This window comes from Delphinapterus leucas, chromosome 8 (assembly GCF_059928025.1).
Source record: "Delphinapterus leucas isolate spDelLeu-1000000601 "Yukka" chromosome 8, BTC_Dleu_Yukka2, whole genome shotgun sequence".
NCBI lineage: Eukaryota > Metazoa > Chordata > Mammalia > Artiodactyla > Monodontidae > Delphinapterus > Delphinapterus leucas.
This window is the reverse complement of record NC_143136.1, coordinates 48048149-48065078: the sequence shown is the minus strand read 5'-3', so window position 1 is coordinate 48065078 and position 16930 is coordinate 48048149. Positions and strand designations below refer to the sequence as shown.

Genomic DNA, 16930 nt, shown 5'->3' with positions numbered 1-16930 from the left:
CTTTCTCTTCTTCTTCTGGAACCCCTATAATTCAAATGTTGGTGCATTTAATGTTGTCCTAGAGGTTTCTGAGACTGTCCTCATTTCTTCTCATTCTTTTTTCTTTATTCTGCTCCTCAGCAGTGATTTCCACCATTCTATCTTCTAGCTCACTTATTTGTTCTTCTGTTATTGATTCCTTCTAGTGTATTTTTTACTTCAGTTATCACTGTTTGTTTGTTCTTTAGTTCTTCTACATCCTTGTTAAACATTTTTTGTATTTTCTCGATTCGTACCTCCATTCTATTTCTGAGATTTTGGATCATCTTTATGGTCATTACTCTGAAATGTTTTTCAGGTGGCTTGCCTATTTCCTCTTCATTTATTTGGTCTTGTAGTTTTTTACCTTGCTCCTTCATCAGTAACATATTTTTTTGTCATCTCATTTTTTTTGATGGGTGGGGTTATGTTCTTCTCTTCCTGGTTGTTTGGCTTGAGGCATCCAGCACTGGAGTTTGCAGGCAGTTGGGTAGAGCTGGGTCTTGGTAAGATGAGGACCTCCCAGAGAGCTCACAGCAATTAATATTCCTTGGGGTCTGAGGTTCTCTGTTAGTCCAGTGGTTTGGACTCAGTGCTCCCACCACAGGAGCTAAGGTCTGACCCCTGGCCTGGGAAACCAAGATCCTGCAAGCTGCGTGGCACAGCCAAAAAAAAAAAAAAAAAAAAAATTGGCAACAAACAAAAAGGAGAACAACAACAAAGAATAAAAAATAAAATTAGAATAAAAAATACATTAGAAAAAATAAAAATATAAATGAAACAACAAGGCAAAACCAAACCACAACAGCAACCAAAAATTAAAAAGGGCCAGAAAAGACCTCGATGGGGGGTCAGGGATTAGGTGAGGTGGACAGGGCATAGGCTCAGGACTGGCATGCCGGAAAAGGCCTTGGGGGATTGAGGGAAAGGGCCTAGGCTCAGCACAGCCAGGGGGCGAAGGTTTAGGCTTGGGACCCCAGGGTCTGGAGCCAATGGGAAAAATGCTGGCTGTGTTCCCTTCTGATCCCCCAAAAGTCTCTCCCCATCCCTGCCGATCCCCTCTCCATGTGTGGGCCCCTCTGAGCGTGGGAACTGCCCCCATACCCCAGCCTCTCAGGGGCACGTGTCCTGTCTTGCCTCTACTTGCTATTTTCTTAATTTTGGGGGGTTTGTTTATGTAGGGTTTTTTTCTTCCCTTCCTCTTCTCTTCTCTTGTGATTTGATGACTACCTTTAGTGTTGGATTCCTTTTTCTTTTTTGTGTATGTATCTATTGTAGATACAGTTACCATGAGGTTTTGATAAAGAAGTCTATATATATGCAAGGTTGTTTTAAGTTGCTGGTCTCAATTTCAAATGCATTTCCAATATATCATGCATTTATACTCTCCTCTTCTCACGATTCATGGTTTTGATATCATATTTGTGTGTGGATGATTTCCTACCTTTATTGTATGTTTGCCTATACTGGTGAGCTTTTCCATTCATACTTTTCTTGTTTTTAGCTGTGGCCTTTTGTTTTCCTCCTAGTGAAGCTCCTTCAGCATTTGGCATAAAGCTGGTTTGGTGGTGCTGAATTCTTTTAAATTTTGCTTGTCTGTAAAGCTTTTGATTTCTCTGTCAAATCTGAATGAAAGCCTTGCTGGTTTGAGTATTCTTGGTTGTACATTTTTCCCTTTCTTCACTTTACATATATCATACCACTCCCTTCTGGCCTGAATGTCTGTGTTTGTAGTCTCCATTCCGCATGCTGCAGGATTGTAGTTCTTGCTTCTGGTGTCTGCCCCCTGGTGGGTTAGGTCGGTTCAGGGGCTCATGCAGGCTTCTTGGCAGGAGGGACTGGTACCTGCCCACTTTGGGTGGAACTGGGTCATGTCCCTCTGGTAGACAGGCCTGTGTCAAGGAGCTCAGGAGGACTTTAACCAGCCTGTCTGTTGATGGGTGGGGCTGTGTTCCCATCCTGTTGGTTTTCTGGCCTGAGGCATCCCAGCACTTGAACCTGCAGGCTAATGGGTGGGGCCAGGTCTCAGTGCCAAAACAGTGACCTTTGGGAGAGCTCATGCTGAGGAATTTTCCCAGGGGCCTCTGCCACCAGTGTTCTTGCCCCCCAGTGGGCCACAGCTGACCCCCAGTAGACACTCCAAGACCCACAGATAGGTCTGGCCCAGGTTCCTACAGAGTCACTGCTTTGCCCTGGGTCCCTGTGCACATGAAACCTTGTGTGCACCCTCCAAGAGTGGAGTCTCTGTTTCCCCCAGTCCGATGGAGCTCCTGCACTCAAGACCTGCTAGCCTTCAAACCAAATGCTCTGGGGGCTCCTCCTCTTGGTGCCAAACCCCCAGGCTGGGGAACCTGATGTGTGACTCAGAACTCTCAGTCCTGTGGGAGAACCTCTGTGATATAATTAAGTTTGTGGGTTGCCAACCTTGTGGGTATAGAATTTGATTATATTATGAAAGCACCCCTTCTACCATCTTTTTGTGGCTTCTTCTTTGTCTTTGGATGTAGAATATCTTTTTTGATAGGTTCCAGTCTTTTCTGTCGATGGTTCTTCAGCCATTAGTTGTGTTTTTGGTGTTTTCATGAGAGAAGGTGAGCTCAAATCCTTCTACTCGGCCATCTTGCCACCCTTCTGAAGGAACCCATTTAACTGTATACATGTTCTTCTGAGATCTTGGGAGAACACAGTTGATGAGTAAGCTATCACTGATTTCAGTCCAAGTTTGTTTCCTCTGCGTGTGGTCTTCACAGGTCAGTGATGCTCACTGCTATTGGAGCAGGATCCCAGCTCTCATCACTGCACAACACAAACTCAGTGTCTAATTTTATAATGTAAAGTACAGGCCTAGAAAAAGTAAAAAAGGTATATCAATTTTCTCTTAAGAAAGCAGGAAGAAGATAAGCAAAGGACCTATGTTGAAATTTATGAAAATAAATATCTGAAATATACAAAAATAAATCAGAACTAAACTCTTAGATCTTGTTTCATTAACTGTATGTTATTCTATATTTTTCATTGAGTTCTTTAATTTTTACAATTCAGAAAACTATGTTGTTTATTTCATTAGTATCATGATAAAAAATCTAATTAGAACACATGATAGAATATTGTCATACATAGAAAAGGGCTACATCTAAATTAGTATTTAATATGGCTAGAAATTTATGATTTTAACCTGTAGTTATTAGTCACCACTTAATTCCTTACTACTGTTTGATGAGAGTGTGGGTAGGACTATGGGATTTGAAAGGGTAAGTAAGGATTATCCAGAAGCTCTCATCAGATTGTCTTGCTACCTCATGCTGTCTTTTAGCAAACAGAAAGGACTAGCTCACTGTCTCCCTCCAAGTCTGTGGCCTTCCCCAGAGAACCTCAAAGCAGGAATGGTTAACATGGGTCAGAATTGGAATTTTCAAATATTTTTTATGCAGCAGCCACAATTCTACTCCTCTGAGTAATCATGTGGGCCAAAATGAAAGAAGGAAGAGAAATAGGTGGTGGGGGTGGACAATAAAAACGTTTATTCTTTTGAATTTCTTTTAAAAATCTCTTAGATATAAAGAGAAAAAACTGATTCACTGATTAGAAGTTTTGGAAAAAGCTACATAAATTCTTGACCCTAAATAATAACTAAATCATCAACCTTTCTTGACTTTACAGACAACAGAATCTCCTACAAAACTGCTTGCAAGAAAAAGTATGTATCATAAAACTCATTGATAAAGCAGCATATTAACGATACACTTGTATGTGTCATAATAGGAAAAAAAACTCTATGAATCAAACAATGAGTAATCATTTATTGATTAGTGTCCCTCTTTGCCCTTTTTTTCTTCTTTAATAAGTTTACTTTAAGTTAATTCTTAGATTTCACAGTAGTCTAAAGTTCTCATCAAAATATAATTTTGCCTCTTCAGGAAGATGTCTCATGGGGATGAGCAAGAAGTCAGGGAAGGGTCATTAAGGGACCTAGCCATCAAATAATCATAAACCCAGTCTGTCATGGGAAGCCATTAACAAAATCACTTCACAGACTTCGCTGATGAGTTGGGATGCCTGGGTTTGTCTCTAGCCAGTTTGGTGGGAAGCACCCAGTCACATAGAAAGGACCTGGTCACCTATGAGCTGAGACTTGGATAAGAGGGTATTTTTATAAGGCCTAATTCTGGATCCAGTCAGACCAGTTAGGAAAGAGAGAGAGGTTTGAAAACAACATATATTCTGACATACTTTCTCACATGGACTCAATTCATAGAACATGTAGCAAAATGAAAACTTTGATTCAGGAGAATATTTCTCAGTTTAATATTATAATGGAAAGCAACTGCAAACTAGGTTCTATTTATCGTATTTTACTACATAGAAAATTTTAGGAATATCTTTCATATATCAAGGTTGGAAACTTTTTCTTATACCTAGCCTAATAATGTAGGGCTACTGTTTATTATCTCTGGTACTAAGAAAAATAATATATGTTGAATGTCTTAGTTTATATGTCATAGTAGATTAGAACAGTTGCTTTGTTCTTAAAATATTTGATTTTGGATGTGATTATATAAGTATTATATGACATATGCTATCGCCCAAAATATGTTTTTCAGACCACTAGCCATTGTCTGTATAATAAATGCAAAAATGTATTAGGAGATTCAGGGATTAGAGCAGAATAAAATAGCTTTCCTTGGGGTGCCCGTAAACAGTCTTTAATGTGTCAGGAGAGAGTATGCTACGTAGGTGTTAACTTATCTTTCAATGTTGGTCTGAAATGGGAATAATTCTAACTAACTTAAGGCAATATTTTGGGTGTGAACAGCTCCATTACAGGAATCCTATTGTTTATCCTCCTGTCTACAAGCCAGCCTTCCAGGCTTTGCTGCCAATTACTTGTACTTATTGCTTTTTATGTTTTAAGAGTAATAACAATTTAAAACATACTATTAGTTTATTATAGGCAAGAGGATGTTTTGTGAGTCCAAAATATATTTTCAGGGGCTTCCCTGGTGGCCCAGTGGTTGAGAATCTGCCTGCCCATGCAGGGGACGCAGGTTTGAGCCCTGGCCAGGGAAGATCCCCCATGCCATGGAGCAACTAAACTACTAAGCCTGCGTTCTAGAGCCTGTGAGCCACAACTACTGCACCCACACGCCACAACTACTGAAGCCCATGCACCTAGAGCCCATGTTCTGCGACAAGAGAAGCCACCACAATGAGAAGCCTGCGTACCCCAACGAAGAGTAGCCCCCACTTGCTGCAGCTAGAGAAAGCCCGCACACAGCAATGAAGACCCAATGCAGCCAAAAATAAATGAATAAAAAAATTTTTTCAGTACATAATTTGAGGTATATAGAAACAGATAGATTTTGTTTCTACTGTTGGTCCAGTTTAAATGTAGGACAGCACCACTGACCACTAAGGAAACTGTCATTCAAATCTGGTCCCTGAGTTGTTATTTCCAGCCCAAAATGAGGGATTCTCCAACACCTATTCTTGCTCAGCCCTCCTGACTCTTTGAGACTCAGTTCTAGATTGCCCTTGTTTTCAATCTAAATTCATTTGTTCCCTCAGTGCATCACCTTTTCTCAGCCTTCTTAACAGTTTCCATCGATACTTTTTTGTTGGATACAAACCCACTCAATCTCTGTAAAGCATGAACTTTTTTGTTGCCTATCAAATGATTCTTAGCAATTAGCTGTAGTCGTTTCCATATATACACATCACAGGCTCACCCCTGCAGCAGGGAAGGGGAGGAGAGATGGCTTCTTTTCCATCCTTACATCTTAGCTAGACAGATGCCTCTGAAGGCACCCAAATGTTTTGACCGCATCTGTTTGAGAAATGCTTTGTTAGAAATAATCTGGTTCATTTTAAAGTAATTTTGCTGGATTGTAGACACCATATTTCTTCTTGCCGAAATACTTGCCTGTAATGTGCCTGGATAGCTAGTTAGTGATCTTTTTTTTTTTTTTTTTTAACCAGAAATTCATTTATCCTAGCAATAAATGTTGGGGGGGAGAAAAAGCTTCTGAGGGAATGGGAGTCAAATGGAAACTTATACAAAAAGTATTTTACTGTAGCACAGAATAAACCAACTTGAAATTAATTTGAAATTCCAAATAGGTTTTCTTTCACTGTGTTCTTTTTATAACGATGGTGGTATCAAGTTATGCATTGTTTGACATAAAAAATTAAATGTTATCCTCTGTCCCAGAATAGAGTAAGTTGTTGACATGATTTTCTTTTCATTCCTGCTTGCCTCTTTTCCAGGTAACTTCTGGGGAACTGAATAGCATAATTCAGGACATAATGACCTGGGTTGTGGCTACAGTGACCAGTATATTATACCCAGCCATTAAAAAGTATGAAGAAAGGTTGAAAAATAATGCATACCCAGTGTCTGATGACTCCATCCTCTCTTCAGATAGTTCGAGTTTTTGTAGCACATGCAGTGAAGAGTTTACATATGGAAGCTACACATCTGCAACAACTAAAACATTTCAGGGAGAGCCCTGTGCATTTGCAGTTGACATATCAGTAAGGCGACCAACCACACCTTTAAAACCACCATCTGCCCATGTGGAAAGAACAGTTGTGGGAAAAACATATCACATTAAAGGACAATCTATAACATCTGAACTCAAATATAATAAAACAAGCATGATATATACATACCCTAAGCTCAGAAGTTGTAAATCTGATAGTCATCTTCTAGCATCATTTGAAACGGGCACAAAAAAATCAAAGGATGCTACCACTGAAACAGACGGCTTAGAGAGTCCATTGTTTTCTGATCAAAAAACAAAAGCTATGAATGAAATGAAGAATTTAAAGAATGTTTTTGTTAACTTCAAGTGTCACTTAAAAGGGGAAACTGAATTGATTTTGGAAAGCATTTTTCAAGAAATAATGTCTGATTTAACACAGGCCATTCCTTCTATTTCTTCTGTTACTGCTGAAGTTTTTGTTGACCAAAGTGAGCCTGAAAAAGGAGACTTGGTTTCTAATGCTGATATCTGCTCAGTAGCTTCAGAGATCGTGGAAAATATGCTTGAGAAGCTACAGTCTGCAGTTGAGAAAAAATGTATCCAGATATTTTCACAAGAAGATTTGTCAGTCAACATTAAACCAGGCTTAACACCCAGTGGAGAATCTCTCACTCCATCATATGGAAAACCTTTAATAGATTCACTGCCTCATACTGTGGAACCCATGTGTGATATTGCAGAGGATATGGTGCATGCCATTTTAGAAAAGCTGATGACTCTTGCATCTTGCAAGCAATATGAACTTCCTCATCTTGAAGATGCAGCTAAACTTTCTTATCAGCAATATATGGCAGACCCAACATATATGTGCTTTATAAAAGCCAACAAAAAGAAATGTCCTGAACTTGATGCAGCTAATTTAATTGTTAAAGAAGAAATACAAAATTTAATGTCAAATATTTTTTCCCAGTCCTCTTTGATTGGCTATATAGAGGAAGCAATCAGCACTATACTAGGACATGTACAAACCGAACTTAACAATGAGAGACTTATTGCATCTGATGAAACTGTAGTACTCCTTAAGCTGCTCGATGAAATCTTTACTCAGTTACATCAGGAACCAGTAAAAGCAGATAATCAAAAATGTAGACATTCTAGACTGAGAAGTCCTTCTGACACTGAAGTAAAGTACAGACTCACTGGCACTAGATTATCTAATGGTTCTGGGTCTGGAAGACCATTTCCACCTATTAATGTTCCTGGCATGGTCCTTTATTCTGAAGATGATAATGAAGAAATAGACAGAATTGTGGAAAATGTGCTTGATTCATCTTTTAAAGGTGAAAAAGCAAAATCACAAGAACAGATTCCTGAGCATTGGTTTACAAAAGGAAACACTTGTCTTGAATACAAAAGAAATAGCAAACAACCTACAAAGCCTGCTTCTCCAAGAAGCAAAACTGCATTTCATGATCGGAGGTTAAAGACTGAGCTACCATTTTTTAAGAATAAAATTTTAAAGGAAAATCCCTGTTTAAATAAAGACATTTTGTTTTTCAGCCAAGATCAAAAGCATCAAATACAAAAGGCTTCAGAAAACATAGTTAAAAGTATTTTAACGGAAATGCTCAAGGACGTATCTTCTATTCCTCTTGGTCATTTAGACAGTAAAACTGGCAAAGAAGCTTCAGTTGTTGTCTCAGAAAAACCTCAAGGACTGTCACATCAAGAATGGATGGACCAGATGTTTTCTGTGTCAGAAATTAGTGCAGTGGCTCAAGAAATAACAGATGCTGTATTAAATATACTTTATAAGGCAAGCTGTATTCCCAATACCACCAAAAGTTCCATTTCATCATCAGTTCTTCAAACTTCTCTAGAGAGTCCTGACACTCTCCACATGGTCAAAGAAGCACCAAATCAAAAGCCATTAAAAATATGGTTCGAGAGTGAAAAGAAAATGAAATATTTATCTTCACTCGATGTAGATCGTGCAAAGCCTTCCCTGTTAAAATCTGAAGAAAGTGAACCTAAGCCTATAGATGACATTACTGATAAGATCATTAATGCAGTTTTTAAAAGGCTGAAGTTATTTGTTTGTCCAAAATTGCAAATGAGCTTCAAACCTTCACTTGCAGAGCAATCTTCATTACAATCTCAACTTAGTACTTATACAACTAAAGTGGTAAACATTGTTTTGCATGCTATCCAGAATGAACTGGAACTCAGTAAGAAAAACCTAAATCTTAGGGAAACAGACCATACCAAATCCCTTACAGGTAAAGGATTTTTTACTGACACTGATAAATCAGAATTTCTTGTCTCAAATCTCAGTGATGACATTATGGCATCTCCATTATTAACTTGCATTTGTGAAATATTATCAAGTGGACATTCAGATCAAAGCAATATTTCACTCCCTTCAGATAATCCAAAGCCTATGACGTCATGCGGATCTGATAACGTTGATAAAGGGAACATTTTGCCAAGTGGACAGGATAAAAACACTTTTTACAAATTTTTAGCTACTCCATGTGCTCTCCACAGTGTCATTAAAGAAAAAGATCTCAAAGAGAATTCCAGATTGCAAGTGTTAGATGATATTGGGGAAACACTCTATGAAATGTTATGCAAGCTCATAGGAGCCCACCCTCACTGTCAGCCATCCTGTAGTAAGCTAAGCAGAGAGAAGACAAATGAGAATCAGCAAACAGCCACTGAAATGCAGTCTAATATTCAGCTCATTTCCACAACAATTTTGGAATATATCCTTGCAAAATTATGTAGTGTTGACATGGATAGTACTGTAAGTTCAGGATTTAAAGCTGTCTCAGAGTCTCTTGATATTGACAGCCTATTGTTTACTTCAATTATTGAGGAAATGGCCAAGTGCACTGACATAATCTCCAGCATAGTTTCCAGGATGGTTCAGCAGGGTAATAAAGAGAAGACTAAAAGCAAGGAAAAATCTATTGCTCCTAAGTCTTCCAAAACAGGGAGCAAAAAAGAAATTCATTCTAATAAACTGAAAGCTGTGGCTTCAGATATTATTAATATGGTTTTTGCTAAACTAGAAGGGTTTGCCAGTGGAAATTTAGAAACTCTGGAGGCATCTATCAATGATGGAAATAAAAAAATCAGTAAGATGGACTTGGAATGTGAAAGTCCCAGTGTTTTCACGGACACACATGAAGAACTATTGCAATCTGCTTTATACACGCATGCAAAGAAGGTATCAAGTGCTATTTTGAAAGCTATTCAAACAGAATTAAAGATGAACTCATTAGATTTGAGGACAAGTATGGAAACACCATCACCTGACAAACAAATGCTTGAGAATATAGTCAGTTTAATTTTAGATGCAGTATCCTCAGATATGCTTAATGAAACTGAATCTGAAGAGAGAGGCATTCAAACTTATAGATACAGGCCAACCTATGGAAATTTTCTTCCTGGTGGAGTTGAATCAGATTCATTTCTAGAAGATGCTGCAAATACAGAGAAAGAATTCATTGGAGAGAGAAGATCACTTAGAGAAGAAACTAAATCAGATTCTCTTCAACAATGTGTTCTAGAAAGAACCTTAAACAAAACTGAAGTGAAACTCAAAGAACCACAGAAATCTCCAGTTATTCCCATTATAAGAAATATTCTGAATGAAATTTTTCAAAGTGCTTTGGTCAGTCAATTAAATGTGCTTTCTCTCTCCCACTCCTATTTAAGTGGCATCCCTCACAATATTGAAGAGACAGTTGCTCAAACATCTGTTCAATTTATAGATAAAATGATGGTGTCTGAAGCAGATGTAACCATAGTGGCAGATGATGTTGTTAGGACTGTGTTTGATAAACTTTATTCAGCTGCTATGACAGGGAGAAATGCAAGTGAAAACAGGTATAAGACCATCACCTTCTCAACAAATGTTTCTTTTCATGAACACACCAGTGGAGGAGGAAAGCCCTCCATCACTGTGCCGAACAAGAATCCGTATACTCTTCAGTCCAGATTCAATGTTGACAAACAGGCTAAAGTAAACATAGTTGAAGATATTATACAGGCAGTATTAATAAGTTTAGAAATTTTTGCTACTTCCAAAGTACAATCTCTCTTTTGTCCCCAGATCAACTTCACAGTTCCAATGGCTTTACCTATTCAGCAGGATAAGAGTACATTAAGCAAAGCATTATCAGCCAAAGATTTGTATTCTGATGATCAATTTTCCTGTTGCTCAGTGGATCATATTATGTCAGAAAAGACCAACTCATTATGTCAAGTCTCTTTCAATAAATTAAATACATATGCAACAGAAGTGGCCAGAAAAATTTTACAAGGAATCAAACATGAATTTGATAAAGAAAGGGAAAATTCTTTCTTAACTCATAACATTGTGGTTTCTGAGAGTATTGCAAGTCAAATTGTTAACACAGTGTTAGATATTGTATCATCTAAAGGAAAATGTGACAAAAACAATCCTGACAAAGAGATTAATTCAGATCAGCAAGAAGGTATTATTGAAAAGCTGTTTATTAAGACTGAGTATCAAAAAGTACTTCAGTTTCAAATACAAGATACCATTGAAAGTATCTTATGTGATATTTATGAAAAAATACTGTATCAGAATAATCTCTCATTTGCCACACCCACTTTGAAATGTAGCATAGCTGGCAAACATTCCAGAGCAAATTCTGAAATGTTCATTGAGGGTGCAAATAAGATTCTTCCAAATTTTTCAGTTCCTAACTCAGATGTCATATTGATATCCACTGATATAGTAGATATCGTTCTTCATAATCTCAGTTCTGTCATACTTAGCATAAATTCAAAGGATCCTACTTCTACAAGATTGCCCCTGACCTTTTGTGATATGTTTCCAAAAGCAGAGTGTCAACAGCCTCTTCTTATGGAGTCAAAAAGTGAAAGAAAAACAGGGCATTTTCCATCTTCAAAAAATCTGAAATCAGCTTATGCTAATGATACTCATATAACTATAGTAGAGAAAGAAGACCCCAAGAAATCTGTTCCTGACCCATGTGAGGAAAGTGCTGACTTCATTACTAAAACTATTTTCAATCGGTTAGAATCATTTGCCACAGAAAGAATGGATTTGTTAATTACTCTTGCTTTCCAGCCTAAAGAAAAGTCATTTCTGAGCCCAGAACTGGAAAACTGTAGACGAGATGACAGCATCTTTCATGAATCAAGCCAGGTGGAATCAAATGTGAATATTCTGAAAATATCAAATGAAACTGTTCTCAGTGAAGAGCTCACAGATTTCACTTTTGCCAGTTACAGAGAAAAACTTGGATCTACAATTCATCTATCACAAGCTAGTCTTAAAGAATATGCTGACATCATTGCCAGTGCCATTTTGAAGCTGATTAAAAATGACTTAGACCTCAAAATCCAAAAGATGCATCCATACCCAAACAACATTTCATTCCAAGAAATCACCACTGTGAGTGAAATTGTCAACAGTATCTTAAAATTTTTATATAATAAAAGATCTGTAGAGGAAATCAGTTTTTACTCAAAGGACAATCCTAATTTATTTTCACAACGAACTGCATCAAATGAAATATCACTGGGACAAAGAGCTCAGGAAACACACACCAAACTGTCTCTGTTTTCAAAGTATCCATTAGAACAAAACCAAATGGCATTGGAAAGGGAAAGCCAGAGAATTGTTCTAGAAGAAATATTTACAAAAAATGAAGAATCAAAACAAAAAGAAAGAACTGCATTATTCAGTGCAGTGGAAGAAGTTTTAAGTAAAGTGTATCAAAGAATAATGGAAATCATAGGCCATTTGCCTTCATTTAATGAAATCCCCCACTTTATGTCTGGCTCTAAAATTAAAACATTAGACATAACACAAAAAAACTTCTTTCAGTCCCATATTAACAGTGTAGCAAGTGACATAATTGAAAGCGTTTTGGGAGAAATGTACTCTGTAGTTGTGACGTCGTTATATGAAAGTAATAAAGTACAAGCAACTGACAAAAATATTTTACCAAAGAAATCATCATGCATCAGAGAAACTACACAAGCAGGAATAGGAAGTAATCTCACTAGCTATATGCTACCACAGTTTTATCCTTATGCAGGCAGTCAAAATGTCTCTCTATTGGAAAAAACTTTTTTACAATATTCACCATTAAAAGTGGGGAAGGATTTAGTCCAAATGGTTCTCAATAAGATCACAAATTTTGCCTCACTTTATCTAGAAGAGGCCCTGTCCCATAAAGGTTGTTCTGTTGAGTTGCAACCTCTAAGGCTACACAGTTCTAAACTAAGCCCTAAGGGCAACCCTAAGCCAGGTTTTAAAACAAGTTTAAAAGCAAGATCAAAAGTTACTCCTTTGCCTAAATTTAGAGCAAAACCACACCTAGGACCTAGTCGTACTAAGGCCAAAAGCAAGACTAAATTAGGTCCTGGAGAGAAGACTCCAAAAGACATCTGGTCCAAGACTGCCATTGGGCTGCCACACATCCTACCAACAGGAGATGCCAAAAACTTACTGGAAGTAAAGTTGCCTACTTCAGAACTAAAAATATATGCCAAGGATATAATAAGTAATATCCTGAAAACAACTGTTAAAGAATTTGAAAAGGTGACGCAAATTAGAGCAATGGTAGGTGATAAAGCTTTACCATCCGATCAAATCATGGCAGCAAATAAAATAGCTAGTACGGTTTTGCAAGGATTATATGCTACAAATAACCAAAATTTGGCTAATCCTATCGTATTCTGTCATCTGGATGATCCCAAACTTTCACAGGGGAATATAGGTGCAGAGTCTCTTGCCAAACCACAAGCATGTTTTTACTTGGAAAATGTTTCTTCACAGTTAGAACAGATTTTTCCTAAAGAAGGTGTATTTAAAAAAATGTTTGACAAATGGCAAGCAGAATCAAATGACATGGAAAATGAAAAATGTAAGCTCTTGATGATAGCTGAAAATGGTTTGACAGAAATTTCAATAAAAGCAAAAGAATTAGAATATTCTCTTTCACTTTTAAATTTGCCACATCTTGAAGATTGTGAAAACAGGTTTCATAGTTGTTTTAAGGGAGCTTCTACGAGAGCTGAAGACACCAAAGCACAAATTAATATGTTTGGAAGGGAAATTGTTGAAATGCTATTTGAAAAATTACAGCTGTGCTTTTTATCCCAAATGCCCACCCCACATGGTAAAGAAACTCCAGCAAGCAGGAAAGAACACATTACTACTAAAAGTAAATGTGGTTTTCCAACCAAGGACATCCTCAGCAATGAATCAATATATAACACTAAAACCGAAGACCAAAGTCCTTTGGGCTCTAGCAACCAAATTGTTCGAGAAATTGTAGAAAGGGTTTTAAACCTGTTAGAGTCATTTGTAGACTTACAGTTTAAACATATCTCTAAATATGAGTTTTCTGAAGTAGCGAAAATGCCTGTAGAAAACCTTTTTCCTGTCCAACAGAGACTATTAAGCAAAAAGATGTTGCCAAAATTACAACCACTAAAAAAGTTTTCTGATGAATCCAAGTCAAGTACTGTTATTTCCAAGGAAAATGTACAGAATACCCTTCTACAGGTTCATTCGTTCCATTCAGAGTTACTTACATATGCCATTAATATTGTCAGCGACATGCTTGGTATAATTAAGAGCAAGCTGGACAAAGAAATAAGCCAAGCAGAACCATCTTCAATTAGCATATTGAAAGAAAATATTGCAACAAGTGAGATCATTGGTACACTGATGGACCAGTGTACTCATTTCAATGAGTCTCTGATCAAAAACCTTCCAAAGGAAAGTTTGTTCCAAGGAGTAGAAAATACCTACATTGTTAATCAGGTTGAATTAGCAACTAATATGAAAATGCCCATGTCAAAGTTAAAGGAAGCAGGATTCGGGAATCATCCTCCACAAAGCAGCATACCAGGTTTAGGGTTTTATTCAGAGGAAGATAAGGAAAAAAGGTATAAGTCTTCATCAAATGTACCCTTATATTCCAGAGCCTCTGTAGAAGACACAGTTAGAAGCTCAGAGCCAGTGGAAAGGCCTGATTCAGAAAACATACCATCATGCTCTAGAAACAAAGTACAAGACTTTAGCCGAAAGGAATCTGACTTGGGCTATTTTGATCAAGCTATGAAAGGAAATAGCTCCCTCCCTGAAGGGAGTGTCTTACAAAAACTGTTAAAGAAAGCAAATGAATCCACAGAAACAGCATCACAGCAAGTCATGTCATTCACAGAAATGAGAAAAGGTGAAAATCCAAGAGCGTTTCATTATGAGATCTCCAAACCAGTTGTTGAGCCAAACCAAATTCAGACAACTGTCTCTCCACTCAAAATTTGTTTAGCCGCAGAAAATATTGTCAGTACTGTGCTGTCAAGCTACGGCTTTCCAAGTCAACCACACATTAATGAAGGCACAGAAACAATGAAACCATTTTTCATATCAAAGCAAAACCCTTTGTCTGTAATATATGGTCAAAAGAATGAGGAGAAAAGTTTGCTTAGAATGTGGGATAAAACAATCAGTTGTATACCTGAAGAAGAAAACAAAAAACCTGAAGCCAGCAGGGGAGATTTTTCTTTAATGCAAAAATGGGAAAATAAGAGTTACCTGAAGATAAAGACTCTGAAGGAAGTTGAAGTCATTGCTTTTGCTGATCATGAACTGGGTCCAAATGAAATTCATTTGGTAGCAAGACATGTCACCACATCTGTGGTCACATATTTCAAGAACTTTGAAACTAGAGGTAAGTAAGAGTGGGCATAATTTAGAAAAAAATAGATATATTTAAAAGATCTCCTGTCCAAGAAGCTTCATTTACTGTTTTCCTGAAAACAGCCTTAGAAGGAGGGTATTTAATTACTTCTTAATATATCAGGATACTAAAAAAAAAAAAAAAAAAATTAAACATTCATATGGTTTGAATCTGAAAAGGTCTGTCTCTCAATTTTCCGTATCTGCAGATGAGAGAAAATGTGACTTTTTTAAAGCAGGGGATTTTGGTTGAACATGAGGTACGAGTTCCAAAGATTATTAAAGTTCTCATGCATGATTTCTTTATAATCATACCAAATGTACAAGTAACTGAACGTTGTGATTCAACTTTAATGTGTACATTTGAAGTCGTTGCTATTATTAGTCACAGTGTATAAGAACAGTAGTGTTAAACATCTTATTTTGCTTATATTCCAGTGTTATTAAATTCCTTTTAGGTATAATACTCTAAACATATATTTAAAAATATATTTTCATTCCCTTCTTAAAAAGGCTTATCTGTATATGCTAGAGGTTGAACCATATGTGATAGCTACTTTCATATGTGAAAATTTATTATTGGAAAGTTCATAAAATTCAATCTAATAATCTATTATAGCTTTGAACTGGATCAGTAATTCTAGTTGCCAGTAATTAGTTGCTACGTTACCAGTCCAGATACATCACTTGCCCATCATTCAAATTGCAGAACACATACTATCAGTCCTACCTACCTGCACCATGAGGCCATTTCCTATACTTAAAACTGGTATGATTTCAAGGTGGACAGTTGTGTGTCTGCAATTGCAAGCTTATAAGTAGAATTTCTTTAAGCATAGCCTAATTGAACTTAGAGAATAAGAAAAACAAAGCAAACAAGAGAAGATCCATGATTCCCTCCCACTGGTATTTGGCTCTTTCTATCATATATCTTCTCGATTCCCAGACATGTCCAGGGCCTTCCAGCGATTTCACTCATGTTCCTTCCACGTGGAGCACTCTTTCCTCCCTCCCTTCATCTCAACATGGCCAAAACCTGTCTAGCTGTCAAAGTTCAGCTTAAAGCCTCCCCTCTCCACTGAGTCTTGCCTGATTCCACATGCAGAGGTATAATAGGTTATTGAATTCTGAGGTAGTTTTGTGAAAAAAAGAGTATGTAGCTCTGGCTGCCACTCCAAGAAATTGGCCATACCAAGTAGGTATATGATTTGCAGTACTCTGTTGAATAGCCGAATACAGTCCTGTGCCTGGTTGGGTTGGCCCATCATCTTTGTAACAAACTAATCTAGGGGTTAAAGTACTGCTGATGTTACAGTCCATCCCTAACCTTTCTGAAGTGAGCACTCTTTTATTTCAGTCAAGTTGTTATTGCAACACAACTCTTTAGCTTCCTAAAAGTAATACATAATATTATATGTTTGACTAAAAATATTTTTTAAATAATTATATGAAGTCTCTAGAGATCACTGCAGACATGTTAAGATGTAACACCACGCTTGGAAATCATTTCTCTGCCCCAGGATTTCCAGCTTCTTTGAGCACCTTCACCCATCTAAGCAAGACAGGTATCAGCACTAGACTTAGAGATTTGAATTCTTCAGGGTTATTTTCTCAACTTTATGGCTAAAACTAAGATTCCACAGGTGGGAAAATAAGTATCTGAAGAAAA

General features: G+C 37.3%; 1 protein-coding gene across 1 annotated transcript in view; it reads left to right on the top strand.

Moving 5' to 3' along the window:
• FSIP2 (fibrous sheath interacting protein 2) overlaps positions 1-16930 on the top strand; it is a 126037-nt gene that overhangs the window by 76956 nt on the left and 32151 nt on the right. Inside the window, exon 11 of the mRNA XM_089915916.1 lies at positions 6283-15253. Coding sequence (XP_089772042.1) covers positions 6283-15253 — 8971 coding nt within the window. The remainder of the gene's footprint in view (positions 1-6282; positions 15254-16930) is intronic.